This window comes from Callionymus lyra, chromosome 8, assembly GCF_982586985.1.
Source record: "Callionymus lyra chromosome 8, fCalLyr1.hap1.1, whole genome shotgun sequence".
Lineage (NCBI taxonomy): Eukaryota > Metazoa > Chordata > Actinopteri > Syngnathiformes > Callionymidae > Callionymus > Callionymus lyra.
Window position 1 is genome coordinate 1,113,064 of NC_141825.1, and position 18,374 is coordinate 1,131,437.

General features: G+C 38.5%; 1 protein-coding gene across 3 annotated transcripts; it reads left to right on the top strand.

Annotated features, from left to right (window-relative positions):
- Positions 1 to 553: 553 nt before the first annotated feature.
- aass (aminoadipate-semialdehyde synthase) lies at positions 554 to 18,133 on the top strand. 3 transcript variants are annotated; one of them, XM_087796916.1, is made up of 24 exons: positions 554 to 752; positions 2,334 to 2,606; positions 2,743 to 2,919; positions 3,648 to 3,732; positions 3,898 to 3,965; positions 4,024 to 4,170; positions 4,234 to 4,312; positions 4,773 to 4,900; positions 5,694 to 5,842; positions 6,124 to 6,246; positions 6,321 to 6,432; positions 6,686 to 6,745; positions 7,173 to 7,240; positions 12,868 to 12,989; positions 13,167 to 13,296; positions 13,846 to 13,956; positions 14,034 to 14,142; positions 14,353 to 14,493; positions 14,569 to 14,736; positions 15,627 to 15,716; positions 16,207 to 16,322; positions 16,862 to 16,950; positions 17,018 to 17,194; positions 17,438 to 18,133. In XM_087796916.1, the coding sequence occupies exons 2-24, from the start codon at positions 2,388 to 2,390 to the stop codon at positions 17,554 to 17,556; spliced, it is 2,787 nt and encodes a 928-aa protein (XP_087653042.1). In that variant the 5' UTR covers positions 554 to 752; positions 2,334 to 2,387; the 3' UTR covers positions 17,557 to 18,133. The 3 variants fall into 3 exon arrangements, with proteins under 3 accessions (XP_087653042.1, XP_087653043.1, XP_087653044.1); XM_087796917.1 differs by having other exon boundaries at positions 2,376 to 2,606; XM_087796918.1 differs by having other exon boundaries at positions 555 to 752; positions 2,405 to 2,606.
- Positions 18,134 to 18,374: the final 241 nt, after the last annotated feature.

Here is an 18,374-nt window from a genome sequence, read left to right on the forward strand (position 1 = left end):
GCTCAGATGTGTGACTCTGTTAACAAAAAGTCTGATGTGTTGAAACGTTTGAAAGGTGACCGACCATATTAATTGAAATCATTCCCAACACAAACATATATTTCGTTGCAACTTAAATTGAACATGGAGCTCAACGTGTACCCTTGAGCGAATCATTATCCACCCGCGCGGGACTTGCTGTACAAAGAAACAAACCTGTTGCGTGCCAGTCAATCTTAACTTTGACCGCTTAATACCGGGAAGTTGTAGAACTTGACTTCAGAATAAAACTGCTAAACTTTTAAAACAAGTACTATTGGTTGTGTGCTTTATTTGTTTAAATCACGGCGTTAAAACATATCCTCAGGATGGGTTACTATTTACATACACACGTTTATATAGTTGATGTATATGAATAAATGAGATATAAAGAAAACTTTTGGTGACAAGAATACATGTTCTAATCATGACGAGTGAACGGGACCTTTGTGGCGTCATAAATAAATACATAGTAAATCGTACGTTTACTAGCTTTCTTACCACCTGCTTGTGCGTATGGGTCGATCATAAAATAGACAATATGCAGATTTCTTAAAGTATTCGCTCGATGGTTTGGTGAAGTTTTGCTCTGAAACCAAACCCGGAAGCAGATCCCAGCAGGTTCGGGCGGGCGGGGGCTGGTCAGGGAGTGAGGTCCTCTCTCACCTCTGAGTGACACGCGCCTGAAGACTGCTGCTGCACTTCCGCTCCCGGGGCTCAGACGGCTCGACAAGGTTAGTAGGACCACGGTGGTGAGGAAGAAGAAGAAGAAAGAAATTTTAGTTTGGAGCTCGTTTAACCTACAATGTGCTCGCGTTTGTCCTTGTTCGTGTGAGTGAACCACGTGACTCGAGGCTGGCAAGGAGGTCCAGACCAAACCTCGTTGACGGTTCGATGTAAATCACTTTTAGCGAATCTTACTCCAAAATTCCATCCCTCATATCAACTTTATTTTTAAGTTTAAGGTCAAGCAAATTATGCCTTTCAATTCTGGACCAATAAAAACAAACCAAACATACTTTTTTAATCCGCTACTGCGACTCTATGAAGGGGATCCATCAGCACTAGGTGCACTGGAGTGTTGTCTGTAGATGTCAAGGTTGCTTTCCAGGAAGTTCTCTAGAAAAATCCTGCTTCAACTATAAGCCTACGTTTAGTGTTGGACGTCACACGCTTGTTCTGAGTGACAGTGGCCAGTGATGTAATAGTTGTCTAAATACTAGAGCCCTCCTGGTGCTGATGTCATGGCTCTTCAGACCACGTCCATGTTCCCTCCCTCCCTTCCACATATCAGGCGATGTCAGTCCTTTTGGCATGTTACAACCAAGACACGGATAGTAATCCTTGGAAAAACCTAAAATAAGTAGTTTCATTAATGATCATTGTACAGCATAAGTAGGTCTACTATTGTAACGTTTGGTCCTCCTCTCCATGACCAGATGATTATCTTGCACAAATCACTGTTTTTCTTTGCAACACTTGACAAACAGGTTTTTGTTGTTTTATGTCACAACCCACGCCGCTCGATCTAAACACAACAAGTTGTAAGTCAACTTCCTCAAACAGCAACCTGCACCTGTGCACACAGATCTTCTTAAAGTGCCCCGACAACATAACTAAACACAACAGTTCAAGATGTAACACTGTTAAAGTGCAAAACAGAAACAATATCAATGCATGTAATCTACGAGACTTGACGAGTAACTATGTTATTTCAAGTGTCACAATCTCCACTGGTTTATCCTGTGTGAATGTGTCTAAAGAAGAGTAAGGAAACATTAGGGTTAAATCAAAGAAACATCTTGAAATCTGTTCCCTAAAGTATTGAAGCATTTTCTTTCTCTTTATTACGGTTTAACTGAAATTATTTAAGACGAAAAGGCATTTGTGGCAAACATTTTTCATTAGCAGGCATTTTGAATATTTAGTTTCTGTGACCTTTGGATTTTCTCCAACTGTACATTTGTACAGTAAACTGTGTAATAATCAACTACACCGTCTTTGTCGACTCGTAGCTGCAGAGGAGTTTGTTTGATCAAGTCTCAGTTTGTACAACAATATCAAGATCTTGACACATTAATGTATGTTTAAGAAGATTTTTTATTGACGTATTGTGTTTACAGTGTTTTTAAGATGGATCCCTCTGGTCTTGTTTTGGTTCTGTCAGGAGCATCTGTCACTCAGCAGCTCTCTCCCAGTAGCAAACTGACCTCTGACCTCTTGTATACGTGTTCTATTCTTGCACCGTTTCCTTGGAATGTCAACCTGTTCTTAGTAAATGCAGTCTCATTTGAAAGTGTTTGTGACGTCACCAGTGGGTGGCTCGCTTTTTTTTTTCTTTCTTCTTCCTCAAGCAGGACGTTGAAGCTATGTTCCGACTCCTCAGCTGCCAACGTCGTCGGACGGTGAAGCACTTCTCCGAGCAGCGCCGCCATGAGCACCACAAGGCGGTGGTGGCGATCCGCAGAGAAGACATCAACGTCTGGGAGAGGAGAGCTCCTCTCGCCCCACGGCACGTGAGGGAGCTCACCCACACGGGGGTGCAGGTCCTGGTCCAGCCGTCCAACCGCAGAGCCATCCACGAGAAGGTGACCAATGCACATATTTGTCAGTCATTTTTGTGATCAGTTGGCCATTGAGACAGCGCCATTGTGGACAACTGCTGTAAGTGCCTGTCACAAGGAACTTGTTCTAGACTTTCATCTGTCCCCACTCTGTTGTTAGTACTATGCAAAAGCTGGCGCCATAATCCAGGAGGACATTTCTGAGGCCTCGCTTATCCTTGGAGTCAAAAGAATGCCCGAGGATAAGGTCCTTCCCAACAAGACCTACGCCTTCTTCTCGCACACCATCAAAGCTCAGGAGGCAAACATGGGACTGCTGGACGACCTGCTGAAGAAAGTAAGGGACATATGAGTTGGTTTCAAATGTGTAAGAAAAATGTATAACTTTCACAACAGCGATGGAAGGGTGAGAAGAGGATAGAACCGTGACAAGAAGTCAATGCAATTTAATATATATTTGAAAGAGAAACAATATACATTACATTTGCAGAATCAGATTTATTTGTATTGCAATTTTTAGGCAATTGTGTGTATATATAATTGACATTAGTACATGATCTATAGGGGGAATTTCTGTTCTTAGACAAATATCTCAGATAGGTTTTCTCAACTATTTTCAGTGAACCAAGGACACCAACCAGCGTTGTAGGTGAAGGTCATCCATGTGATAAAATGATTGTTTAGTCGTTGACTTTGAGTGTTTGGATTTTTGGAGACGCTGAAAAAGATCTCAATGGTGTTCCATTGTGTGTGATGTTAAACTCCTAAATGATATGCAACTATAATCATCTCCACAAACTTAAAACCAGCCAAAAATGGACTTTAAACATCACGTCAACACTATACAAACTAAAGAGTTCTGTGAGAGTAAAGATTGTGGATCAGGGCGGTGTAAAGGTTTTGCCACTTTGCAATTTTAAATATTGACAAGGACAGTTAACGCTTTGACATTAGAAATTCAGTATGAGTCACACACATTTCTGCTGCAAACATTAACCTTTTTGAATTTATGTTTTCATTAGATTTAAAACCATAATCAAAATTGATAATGTTTTGTGTTTCCAGGATGTCCGTCTGATTGATTACGAAAAGATGGTCGATGCTAATGGCTACAGGATAGTTGCCTTTGGCCAGTGGGCAGGTGTTGCAGGTAAGATTTAATTTAAGATAAAATTCACTGCACTCCAGTGTGAATGTAACAACTTTGTAAAGTGTGTCTGTGTGTCCAAAAAGTGCTATAAAAATATAATAATAATATTAATTATTGTATAAAAGAAAAGTGCTGGATAATCTAAAGTTGGTACTTTCGTTTCAGGAATGATAAACATTTTGCATGGTTTGGGGCTTCGCTTTCTGGCTCTGGGACATCACACACCTTTCATGGTAAGATTGTTAAGTTTGTTCATTTTTCAGTCATAACGGTTTGTGGTCACATCTGCAGCACATCGGCATGGCTCACAACTACAGGAACGTCAGCCAGGCTATCCAGGCAGTGAGGGATTGTGGGTATGAGATCTCCATGGGGCTGATGCCTAAATCCATTGGCCCTGTGACCTTTTGCTTCACTGGTACTGGAAATGTATCCAAAGTATGTTAAAGATTCAAGTCATTAATTCCCGACTACCATGAATATTTATATTTTATTTTCCAGGGGGCCCAGGACATTATAAACGAACTTCCTGTTGAATATGTGGAACCACATGAGTTAAAGGATGTCTGTGAAACTGGTGGTACGTCTAAATCGATGCATGACTTATGAAGAGACATTTTTAAGGAGGATAACATTTGAAAGATATTGTGAATTTACCTAAGAAATCATTTGTTGCATCAAGAGTCATGTTGTTAAAAAATATTATTATTATTATTACGTATTTGATGGAAAGTTTTCCTACATATCCACAAAGGTCAGTAAAATCTGTGCACTAAATAATGCAAATCTACCTTGTCAGTGGCTCAGTGACCACAGTTTGTTTGTTGTGACATCAGTCTTGGTGTCAGACATGTATTATAAACAAATCTGCCGAACGAATATTACTAGGACACGTATGCTGAAGACTTAAAACACAAGCAGGCAAGAATCAAAGCGATGACACAGTGTACATGCTAAATATGAAATTTAATGCACCATAACACTTACTCACGTTATTAAACATGATCTGAGGATAACGCATCATGTTTTGGCTTTTGCAGACATGACAAAAGTATTTGCCACGGTTCTGAGCCGACACCATCACCTGATGAGAAAAAATGATGGCATTTATGATCCCATGGAGTATGAATACCACCCAGAGCGGTACACGTCTAACTTCAGAACAAGCGTAAGTGCAGATATATTAATAATTCTCCCAGTGTTTATTATTTACAATATTGTAATCTATTGGTTATAATTTTGTGTTTTAACTACTTGTCTAAATGACAAGTTGATACTTGTACATACTCGATCTTACAGAATCGAGTAGGTCTCCATCATCTACTCACACAACAGTACTTGGAGTACAACCTTGTTTTCTTTCAGAATGTTTTATATAAAGTAATTAAACCAACTTTGGTGTAGCTTTTAGGCGTCATAATGAAATCAGTTAATCCATTTATGCATCTGAAACCTCTGAAAGAATAAGAATCAGAAACCACTACTGCCAGTGTATTTAAACACAACATAGGATTTTTTTTATGGACTCTGTACAGAATAAAATAATGAACTAAGATGGCACACAAAATGAGCAAAAGTGGCTTGCTAGGAAACTCTGGCTGTACTTTGGAGGACAGTAGATTACAGTATACATAATGCTGATTGTTTAATTTTCACAATTATTTTAACAACGGCAGTTGTCCCTTCTCTGTGTAAAGACCCAGGATGGGCAAGTAATGGCACTCCTCTTGCAGAGTGTTAGCCATGTCAGAGGAAATCTAATTGATGTAACCTAAAAAAGTCTTGGAGAAGAAGAGTTTTGTATGTCAGCGATGTAGAGACAACTGGAGCAAACCTTGAATAGACAGGAGCCTGGGTCAATGTGCATAATGGTGACAGAAGAAGCGGATTGTAGATTTATCCTTCATGTTACATCTAACCCATACTTGGCCTTCACTTCTGACCTTTTGCCTCAACCATAGGTGGCGCCTTACACAAGCTGCCTTATCAATGGCATTTATTGGGATCCTCAAACGCCCAGACTTCTCAGGAGGCTTGATGCCCAGAAGCTGATCAGACAGCCCAAAACCAAGTTGGCAGCTGTTGAAGGATCTCCTGTTTTGCCTCACAAGTGAGAGCCTCTTTGAAATAACACCATCTTCTTCACTCAATTCATTGTTTTATGTTACGTTAATTAACTTCCAATTATAAGGTGCATTTTAAATTAGTTTTTCTTTATTTTATTTTACAAATATACTTCCCAGAGTAAAAGGATTAGTGTTATATCGTTTTGCTAAAAAGTTCTTTGGCTTCTATAGAAGCGCGCTGGGGAAAGTTCACCTGTCAAAGGTTATCTTATGTACTGTTTGCTTTGCTATAGTTGACTAGGACCTCTTGTCACTCTCTCTTCAGGTTGTTGGCCATCTGTGACATTTCTGCTGACACTGGTGGCTCCATTGAGTTCATGAACGAGTGCACAACTATTGATAAGCCATTCTGTATGTATGATGCCGATCAGCACATCGACCATGACAGGTGAGCTCATCTCTTTAACCAATTCTCTTTCCACCCAGTTCATGTTATGATCTCTCTCTCAATTATTTTTCAAGTGTGGAGGGTAATGGTATACTCATGTGCTCCATCGACAACCTTCCTGCTCAGCTTCCCATAGAAGCTACTGAATACTTTGGTGACCGACTATTTCCATACGTCTGGGAGATGGTAAGATAACAGTGTGTGTTTATATTAACATGTATTACTATAGGCACACTTCTATTAACTAAAACTGCTTCATTCTTCCGTCAGACTCACTTATTTCATTCTCTGTTGTTCTTGGGACAATTTCTTTTTTGAGGCTTTCAACTGGTTTGCTCTGGGAGACGGCTTTGCTGATGCATACTTTATCAGGCAAAAATGCATTGACAGTAACCACATTCATAAAGATTTAAAAAATGGTCATGGTTTCTCATTTAAGCTGCCTTCTGATGCTACAAGGTCACTGGATGAAGAGGAATTCAGCCCACAAGTTAGAGACGTGAGTTTTACTGACTGATCAATATCAACAGGTAATATTACAGCGTCAAAGATGCTTATTATCCTAAAAAGGATAATAATAAGTGAACATTATATTCTGTTAATGCTTCCATTTGTCTTTCTTATCATGGGTCACACACTCAATGTTCACTTTTTGTTTTCTTAGAAAACAGGAATGTAGCACTGGCATACAATTTTAATATTATACTGTATTTTAAACATTGCAACTTAGTCCACGTGCTCTCACAGAAACCATTTGTTAGTAAATTAAACAATGACGGCAAAGGCTTGCTTGTTCTTTCACCTCACATTCAATCCAATATTAGTTTAATTAAATAATAGAAGAAAATCAAATATTCCTTCATTGGCAGATATCCTTTCCCAAAATATTTATTTAAGATTTGCATTTTTTCCCCCTTTGTTTAAAGGCGGTCATCACCTCGAACGGAGCGCTCACTCCGAAGTTTGAATACATTGAAAAACTCAGAGAGAAGAGGTAAGAGCCGATTTACTCTTTGCATCAATACAATTGCATCTACCGTCTGTGTTTCAGTTTAGGATTTATATTTGAAATAGTAATTTAATTAAAAATTGTATTCCACTTATCAATGAATGCAATCTTTATTTGGATTCTTCAATATTAAGAGACAGGTAATTTTTGCCTTTTTTGTTATAGTTCTCAAATAACGCTTACAGTAAAAATATAAATAACAAATAATTTTTTACTGTATAAAGCAAGCATTTCTCAAGTGCGCACTTTAACCAATCAGGCGCGACCTTAAATACACACTTTGACAATCAGTGTCATGTTCTGTAAAGTTGTCAATTTGTACTTCTGTCTCGTTGTCGTTTACGTCTCTGTCTTTAAGCTTTGCAGCGCAGCTTGCTAGGCTCCGTTGCTATGGCGACACGTCTTGCTGGCACGCTGACTTAGCACGGCTCAGTATATACACGGAAGTAAGACTAACTTTTGAGCGCTACTCAAACGCAAGTGATCCAGTCAGCTGTTCATCTCTTTCAAACCCCTTTGCTAAAGCAACATATTGTAAATACTTTTTATCCCTTATTAGTTGTTTTCAGCATTTTTATAAGAGCGCTTGCGCGCGGCAAAAATTTTAGATGAAAGAAAAGAATATCGCATTGATTTTAGATATCGCAATTCAAGACACCAATATCTAATATCGCACTTATTTCCAATATCGTGCAGCCCTATTTCCAATATAGGGCTGCGCGGGTTTCACTCAATCACTCCACTGAAAATGAGCTGTAGAAATGATTGGACAATAATAAATGGCATTTATTTGGTAAATATTTTGACCACAATTGTGAGTGATTTTTTTTATTTTTATATTGAGCTTTTACTTAAAGTCACAATTGGTCCCTGTAGCAGAGATGATCAGTTAAACAACAAAAAAAAGTTATTTATATTGAAGATGCTTTACGTCTTCATGTCACCGAACCCTTCCTATTTCGGGCTGGACGACATGAAGTAGCTCCACCTCTAGCAGCTAACCCTGTGGTTGTTCCTGCACAGTGCTACCCCCTGGTATTTGCTGTCTCAACCCCACCTTGCACTAACACTTATCACGGACAGCTGCTGCTAGACAATCTGAGACGCAGTTAATGAAGGGTTGATCTTTTCTCTTGCATATCATCCACCTTCTGCTCCATTGATTTTGGCATGAAATAAATATAATTTATTTGTTGTGAGTGTTGTCACACTTATAATTGATAAATTGCGGCTCACTGTCTTTTTAGTATGCTTAGAGATCGATCCAACCATGGTCTTATGTATGATGCGTCATGAGCTCATCCATTAGACATTTATAGTTTTTTATAGTCATGTATGACAACTTCTAACAAGGTTTATAAAGTATTTCAAGTTGTGGACACCACAGCTTTAAATAAACGGAACACTCTTTAAATAACGGTGTTTGCACAAAGAACATAATATTACACCCGGAGACTGTATTCAGTTGATATTTTCAGTGTTGTTTCTAAGTAAAAAATGTAACAAGTAACAAGCCAGTGTTACCATTGTACTTGAAGCTCTTAACATTCACCATTTAAAATACTTAATAAATCTTGTCATAAGTTGACATACATTATTGAACCTACTTATACATGTGTTTTACTTGAATGAATGTGTACTGGAATAATTAGAAACCAGAGCTTTAGAGGGGAACTAATGTGAAAACCCACCTTTTCAAATCATATTCATATTTATTTCAAATATTCAAAGAAATTGATTCTTCCTTTCCAACATACAAGTGACCAATCACAGCAGACTAGGTATGGTTGGGATAAACAAGATTTAATCTGACTGAAAAGAGAGTTTTGTACAAACGGACAAATTCTGATGAGTACTATAGAAGTCCAAGATCCATTTAAGGGACAACACAGTAGTTGTCCTTTTAAAGAAAAAACAAAAAGGAATTTGAGATATTAGATTTTAAGTCAAAGCTCTACCGTTAATTACTATTTTTGTTATCATCATTGGTGCTAGGAAAGAAAAGTTTATAGCATATATTTTAGCGGGAATAATGGCCAAAGTAACAGACCCTTCACATGAACAACTACATGAAGGTGAGGATATTGAATTTATAATCTCACTAACCGTCTCAGATGTAAGAGGGTAACCAAGCTCTCTTAGTGCTCTTCATAGATACAGATTACTAAAGATTGACAATGATTGTAATTCCTAGAAATGCTCAACCCTGGTAGAAATATTAAAATGTATTCAAATAAACTTTATATTTACCACTTAACTTATGCTTAAAACCAAATACTGTTAGAGCCTAATAAATCACAATTGAAATATAAAACCTGCAGTGGGATTAAATCTATTAATTTGACTCAAACTCCATGATGTATTGAATGTTCTGGTTTGTTTCCTGGGTAAAAAGTGAAGTTTGAACCCTAAATATGGTAAGTGATGTTAGGCCTAGATTATAACCACTTTGTTATTGTACCTTTATTTTAGATTTATAATTTATGACAAAAGCAATGCCTCCCTTTCAGCCAATGCATGTCCTTTCCTTTGTCTTTTGGTTAAGATCATTTTTTTCTCGCTCTACGTCAACAGAATTTAACTAATCTATAATATGATTGCATGATTATTTTTGACGCACACGCTGTGAAATCCTTGTCAAAAATCCCCTTCAAGATTTAAGCCACCCAAGATTAATTTCTCCCTGATTGATTTCACTTCCTTGTCCGCATCTTCAAGTGTGTCCATATTAATGAGCTTCCCTGTCAAATCTCTTGTGTCTTAATGATACTGTTTACTTCACTCTTCAGCGTCTTTTTAAACAGCTTTGTTTAAGATCCTTTACTTGGAGTGTTTTTCTGTCATATGTAGGCCAGCTCTAAGACACTCGTAGTTTTCTTGCTAATTGATCTTAAGTATGTTTACTTTTTCCCAGACAAGCCACCAAATCTTAATCCCTGAGATGGAGTTTGGCACCTTAAGATATGTAAACTCTGCGAGAAATCCTCCTCGGGGGAACGTCTCTTGTCTTTTTTTTGTTTTTTAATTAAGAGCGTGAGGCCCAAGTGTTGCGGCGGTCGCGTGGACAGTCGGTCGGACCAGCAGTCATTCCTGCTGCCACTTGTGCAGCGTCGCATCCAATTAGTGGCGACTTAATGAGTCCAGGGGCCTGACTCTTGGGGGATTTGTGGCGGGTCGTTGTTGTTGATGGTGGGATGTTAATGTCATGGGTCACTTAGTGTCTTTATGACGTTGTTATTGTTGCGAGATAATCCGGCATGCAAAACAAGACATCTTAAAGTGGTGCCGGGGTTTAATTTAAAAGAAAGAAGAGAATGGTAAAGTAATGGGAGATTAAAGCAAAGATGGTCACCACCATATATTTCTTCTTTTTTAACTTGCCTAAGATAAAGAGCTTGTATCCCATGATGGAATTGCAGCTGAAAAAGCTGTTTATGATGAAATAGAAAGCTCATGATTTCAGTCAGAATGTGAAATAATAGCTATCCTCATTTTTTCTAATCATCATCCTCACTGTGTTGATGTGACGCTTCACATGTTCATTGTGCTTGTCCTTTTAAAAGCCTCATTTTATATTAAACTAAAATTCCCCAAAAAATATATTTTTGGTCAATAATGGTAAATAAAAATTTGTGGGAAAACATTGACAGATCTACCAAGGTGGCATAGCCTTGTAAATCCTTGTTTCTACACCAATTTGCTCTCCAACAAATTCAGTAAATAAGTCATATTGTCACCCCTCAAAAGTTCTTGTCCTCCACTTACAGAAAAGAAAATTGACAACTTGGGTCTAGGGATGCAACGGTTACTGATACGGTTTGATTGCCTCAATGTGCCAATAAGTCCCGGTGACTTCTTATTGCCTCGGGATGTTGACTCTATCATCATCATAATCTGCGTCAAATCCATAGGCAGTGATTTGATGTTTAAGAATGGTTAGAGAAAGCTCAGTTACCCATGTGTGACATCAGCGGATTGATCACCGCTGCAGTCTCAAGCGTTTCCAATCTCTGCTCAATCAAAATGATTTCACAGCAATGAATGATGAATAATACACAAAATGAATGACAATCTACATTTTTGAATGTCATAATGAGAGTAAACGCTTCACTAACTAACTTGAAATCATGTGTTGAACATGGATCAGGTGATAATTTCTTAGAAACGCAACAGTAAACTCTTATCTGCATTAAAGAAATTATGTAATTATTCATTGAGTCTAATGTGCTGAAATTACATTTAAAACCGGGAATCATGAACAAAAGTTCAAATGTATTTGATGTTAGGTGAATTACTAGACGACGCAGCGGTACAAAGGGGTCGTGGTCATTTGACTGATTGATGCCGGACCGGTAACTGCATGTAATATATAAAATGTAATGTATGTAATATTGAATTTACTATTTGTGTCACTCTTACATACTGTACATCTGCTGTTTTAAGGGTAATTTTTGGCATGTTTTCATTGTCATATCTATAATTTAAATGTGTAATGAGCATGTAGTCATGGATATAAAGAAAATTGCTTGATAAATATGCTAGCATATGGGCATAGCAGATTGATGCCAAGGAGGAACATTACGTCAAAGTGTCAGATTGATGATTGATGTGTGATTTCAATGTGGTTGTTTGGTGGAGAAAGTCCCCCTGCTGCCTCTCACACTTGAATCTAGGACACAGGTGATCTGTGTCTTCTGGTTCTTCACCCCTCCAGTATCTTTGTTGATGTTTTAATTTATTTCCCATTGGTTTTGCAGAAAAGTCTAAAATGCTAGGTTGTGACAGCGGTCATGGTGGTCAATAGTGATGGAAAAGTACTGCAACAAATTGTTTACGTTGTTTTGATGAACTGGGTTTGAAAGAGTTGTTCATCGATGTCACCGAGACAGTTATCACTTTTTTTCTGGTAATAGTCTGCCGTTTTATTTCATATAACAGTTTGTGGTTACTTTCTACGAAGACAAAAAGGAAACCATAGAACTCAATTTATATTTTTCTTGATTGTAGCAGTGACTGCAACATTCAATACAACAGCTTTTCAAGAATAAACCAACTTGCACGGTCAAAGTCTCACACTTTTATCTTGATATACTGGACTGTATGTCACACGCATATGTTGAGGCAAAGTTCCATTGTATTCTCCACCGATTCTCACTCTGCTTTAAAGTTCTGTTATAATGGGTCGGACCTGAAGTAGTTTGGCCATAGTACATTAAATGTATGACAAATTGGGACAACTGCATATGTTTTGAGAAAACAAAATGACCCCAAGAGACCTGTGTTCTACCACTTCTTTTGAAACGCTTGAATTCAGAAAATTGAGTGACTATTTGTAGTAATCGGTTCCATTGACAATCTTGCGTTTCTAAATTGTCATTGAATTTTTTTGTTTTTTTTACTGTTCAATCGTGTCAATCTTTTAGCTCAAAAGGAAACAATTTTTTTTTTCTGAATGTTCCCAAATAATTTCCTAATATCTGGAATTGCAGTCCCGATTGTTAAAGCATTCATTCATTTACCGCCTTCAGAAAAATAATAATAAAATTAAAAAAAAAATTGAAAAAGAATCTCATTTGACTCCTAACTTCATTAAACAATATATTTTTTTCCAGAGAGAAAGCTCAGATCATGAAGAAGAGTGGAATGAAGCGAGTGCTGCTCTTGGGTTCCGGGTACGTCTCGGAACCTGTTGTGGAGTATATTACCCGTGATGAGAGGACCCAGGTCACTGTGGGTGAGTTCATCTTCTAGGTTCCGATTGATCCTGTTCCACCTCTTTTGCTTCTGCGCTGTAAAACTAGTGTTTCCATCTCTCCTGTTGCATTCATTGAGTCAGCCATAGTAGAAATTACTTAAATAACAAATGACCTATTCAATATTAACACTTATTTGTATCCATGTTCTTTGGCAGCGTCAGCTTTCTTAAAGCAGGCAGAAGATCTGGCCGCAAAATACCCGAACACCATCCCCATCATGCTGGACGCCAGCAGCCAAAAGAGTCATCTTGATTCCCTGGTTAAAGACCATGACCTGGTCATTAGGTAAGTGATAGCATTTCAAACATTTGAAAGGATTACCTCACGAGGTAGATGTTAGTTATGCTGGGTTTAAGTAGAACGTGCAACAGATTCTTGTAGTGCGGAGGTTCACCTGTGATTAGTATGAAATAGCTCTAACTTTAATATTAGTTTAGCAATATTGTTCTGCAAGATATCATTTAAAAAGCTTGACTCTGTCCTAAATCTAAAACACACTCTTTATGTCACACAAGTTCAGGCATTGGATGCCTTGTTATGCTTGTTAATTGATCAACCCTGAACTCACAACCAAAATGTGCAATTCCCACTGGACAGTGGACCACATCACAGCATTGATAGTGGACTTGAATATTAGCGCATCTTCCAAAAAGAGTTAATTTATGGTTTTTCTGTTTCATTTAAACAGATTTGTGTGACATGTTAACTTCATGCTGAAGTTGACGGTAATGAGGATAATTCCATATTTGATTCTTAATTTATGAGAGAAATCTCATGCAAAGAAATCATGGATCTCAAAATGATGTCCACAAGTGACCCAATATCTGTGTTCAGTATGCTGCCGTACGCACTCCACCCTCTCATCGCTGAACAGTGCATCAGCCGCAAGGTGAACATGGTGACAGCAAGCTACCTGAGTCCTGCCATGAAGGGACTGCAGAGCAGGTACTGAGAGGAAAACTACTACTGTTTTGAAGAATATATTTGTTCTGTATGGTGCAACTTGTGTTTGTTTTCATTAGTGCCGAGGAGGCCGGAATCACTATTGTCAATGAGATGGGATTGGACCCGGGAATCGACCACATGTTGGCGATGGAGTGCATCAATCAAGCTAAAGCTGACGGCTGCACGGTAGGTCTTGACAGTTTAAACAAACGCACGTCTGTTTACCAGCAACATTAATCTGTTGTCCTACTGATGAAGTCAGTGGACTGCCTCTACTTATTTGAATAATGCACAAATACAAAAGGAATGTTTCAATATTGAGATTGAAAACATGTTTTGAAAATGAATCGAAATATAAAAAGGGAGATTTTAAGACTTCTGTGTTGCTGTGGACAGATCGAGTCGTACAAATCATTCTGTGGCGGACTTCCTGCTCCAGAGTGTTCCGACAATCCTCTCCGCTACAAGTTCAGCTGGAGTCCATATGGAGTTCTCCTTAACACCATCAGTCCTGCCACCTTTCTCCGAGACCACCAGGTTCATAGCACTTCACTTCAGACTAAATCCTTTTCTATAATTATTGTGAAAAAATGTTGTTTTTTCGTTGTCCAGGTGGTGAGCGTTCCAGCCGGAGGCTCTTTAATGGACTCCACAACTGAGATGGATTTCCTTCCTGGTTTCAACCTGGAAGGGTTTCCGAACCGAGACAGCACCAAGTATGCAGAACCATATGGTATTCAATCTGCCCACACACTGATCCGGGGAACGCTTCGTTTCAAGGTCAGTTTGATCAGATTGTGGGAAGGCGATATTTTTTGGCTGATGTGATGGATGCTTTATATTTGAATTAATTTTCTTAGTAAAGTAAATGTTATTTGTAAAGAGCCTTTCTAGACCAGGGTCACAAAGCTCTTTACAGTTAAAATACATGTTTTTAAAGGCCAAGACAACATAGAGACAAACACAGAAGTTCCAGAAAATCAGGCAAAAACTGCACAAATAAGAACGTCTTAAGATGTTTATTGAAGGAGTCAGTAGATCCATCAAACACAGTAGGGGAGGAAGATCGTTCCAAAACTTAGGAGCAACAGCCTGGAAGGATTTCTCTCCTCTGGTCCTGAACTGTGTGCGAGGAACCATCAGTAGATTCTGATCCACTGACCTCAGAACCCTAGCTGGGGTGTAAGGCTGGATCAGATCACTGATGTATGAGAAGTTACAATAGTCTAAACAAGAAGACACAGACGCATGGATTATAAGATCAATATCTTGTTGTGACATAATCTTCCTAAATTTAGAGATTTTTTTCTGTGTTTTACTTTATACATCACAGCACTTTATGCTATGTGTTGTTTTTTTTGTGTTTGTGTTGGCGACAAAATGTAAGTGGTTGCTGCAGCTGTATGAAAAAAAAAAATCTAATTTGACTCCCAAGAGATGAAGAAAACATTAACTATTTAGATGATGATGTACAAATGACCAACATTCACACTTTATCCACACATTCAGAATCAGAAACTTAACTCAACATAGGTTGTTTTCTTTTGTGGCGTCACTAAAGAATAAAAGTTAATAAAGAGATTTGAACTCTACTATCTCCAGTTTTCTACTTCTTCTAGAATGCCTTACATTTCTGTAAATACTTTTTAATGGATGTGTTTGTGTTCTAGGGTTTCTCTAATGCCATGAGTGGTTTTGTGAAGCTGGGTCTGATAAACAGTGAGCCTTGTCCTTCGCTTCAATCGTCTCCGGTCTCCTGGGTAGGACTTCCTTTTTCCTTTTGAGAGAAAAGGGTTAATTGAAGTGTGATGTTTAGATACTGACACGCATATGAATAGCCTGAGAGCGGCGCCACATGGAAGTGAGCACATCACTTTACTTCAATGTTAATAAAATGAAGGGATATTGAGAATCAACAGCTCGTCATTTCAAGGCCTCACAAAGACAATGACTTTCTTACAAAGCTGTGTTGCAGGTACATCAACTAATGGGAACTTCAATACACACTTGAGAAATATTTAACTTTCAATTGAAATAAAAGACTTGCTAATATGTCTGACACTCTTGTAAGTATTCAGGTGATTTTGGCCTCTAAAAACACAAGTCGTGTTACTTTATTGTCTCTACAAAAGTGAAAACCTGTTCCATCAACGATGGTTCACGAGAGTCGATGATTAACAGCAGTTGCACCTGTGAGCAGTGACAGTGAATTGTCATGATGGTAAAACGTGTTTGGCTGCATCTCCACAGAAAGAGCTTCTCTGCCGGCAGGTGGGACTGTCATCCTCGCTCTCTCAGGCTGCATTTGAAGCTGCCATTTATGAACACATCGGAAAGGACGACTTTCGCATGGACACCCTGCGATGGTAAGAAAAGCGAAATAGAGACTTTGAGGACATGTTGGATCCAGTGCAAGTTGGTTTGTATTAGTGAGCATTAGAACTGGTGTGGACTTTTCAAGGTCAGCATTAATCTGAAAACACTGACTTTAAACCCATCGCAACTGAGCCCGTTTGTGCTTCATTAAGAGTATGAGTTGTCTTTAGTTTGCCATTAGAGTCCTCTTGTGACGTTACCTGTGCTGCGGGTATTTTGCTATTTTCATTGGTTCCATTTGAAATGTTCCTTCTCTCGTTACCAGTACCACGAACAGTTTGATGAAACTCGTCTTCTTAGTTTCTTTGTAGATTTAAGCTGGTAATTAATTACATTTACTGGATAAATAATAATAATAATAATAATAATAATAATCTCTATTTATATAGCGCCTTTCTAGACCAGGGTCACAGATATTAACTCCTTCTCTTTGGACGCAGTCGAGTGTATTTGTGCTGCAACCAAGGGTGTCGGATAAGGAGAATTAAAACATGATTATTTCACTGTCCGGTCTTTTTTTTTGTTCCAGGTTAAACATGTTGAGTGAGGAGGCTGTTCCTCCCGCTGAAAGCATCCTAGCCACTCTGACCAAACATCTAGAGGCTAAACTCTCCTACGGTACGCCTTTGTCTCGTTCGCCGTCTATGGAAATGTTCCATTTTCTCATTCTACCGTCATGTGTCAGGTAAAGGCGAGAGGGACATGATCATCCTGAGGAACGACGTGGGCATCCGACACCCGACGGGTGAACTGGAGACGAAACACATCAGCCTGGTGGTGTACGGGGATCATCAAGGCTTCTCTGCCATGGCCAAGACTGTGGGATACCCAGCAGCCATTGCTGCACGCATGGTTCTAGATGGTCAGTGGTTTGACCTTTTGTAATTGATGCCTACAGTTGGGTTTTATACAACAATAACACTCATTTTGTTAATACAAGTGTAAATGCTTCTCTCAATAAAGCAATAACAATAACAGCCAGACGAACAAGCTTTTTATAGGCGAGAGAAATATGCTTGTATCAGAAAACATCAGTCAAAACATCTTGTTTATTATCTGTCAATCATAACTGCTGTGGAGTCTGAATATCTGTTTCTCTTGTCAGGGGAAATCACTACTAAAGGTCTCGTGGTTCCAATGACGAAGGAGGTCTATGGTCCAGCTCTGGCTCGCTTAAAGGAAGAAGGACTCAACTTCCAGTTGAAGAGCACCTTACAGGAGTAAAGACGCCCCAAAGAGAGATCACTCGATTCCCACGTCCCGACGTTTGGGCTCTTTTACTGCAAACAGTGATGGATTTAAAGACTCCAGTGTTGGAAGTGTTTTTAAACAAGCATGGAATAAGCATTAAGTGATTCAATGAGTTAATGTGCATAGTAAGAAAAGACGTTTTAATTATTTTGTTTACTTCTCGCAGTAAAATGGTTATTAGCAAGTCAAAAGTACTGCTGAAGTCAGTCTGTCCGTGTCAGAGGTCTGGATCATGTTACACTGTATTACTCGCACTTTTAAGTTAAGTGCAATATTTACACATATTTTAAGAAGGAGCTTGGTCAGTGCTTTAAGTTGATATGTAAATGCAGAAGAAATGCAGAGAATGCTTTGATTAACAAAAAATACAGATTCGACATTCATTTTGTCTCAAGCTTTTTGTAAAAGTAGAAATTAATGTTAAATTAATTCACACTTTCATAAAAACTTTACTTTCAACCAAACAGGTTTGTTTTGCTTTGAATATAATGATAATGCCTTTTCTGCCTATTGAAAATGTATAAGAGTTGTAAATAAAATTGCAAAACAACTTTTCTGTTAATGTAATTCTTCTTATCTTTAATTAGAAATGTGAACCCTTATAAGTTTCCAGCAGATATTGATAGATGTGTGGAAACAAGCATGTGAGTATGTGATCAATCAAAGACCTGTATGTGCAGAAGAAGAAGAAGGCATCCTCACCCTCCCTCAGCTAGCTGGAGAAGCAATGCTGATGCTTGTGGAACTAACGGAACTATTAATGATCACAATGTTGCTGCAGACAATACTAA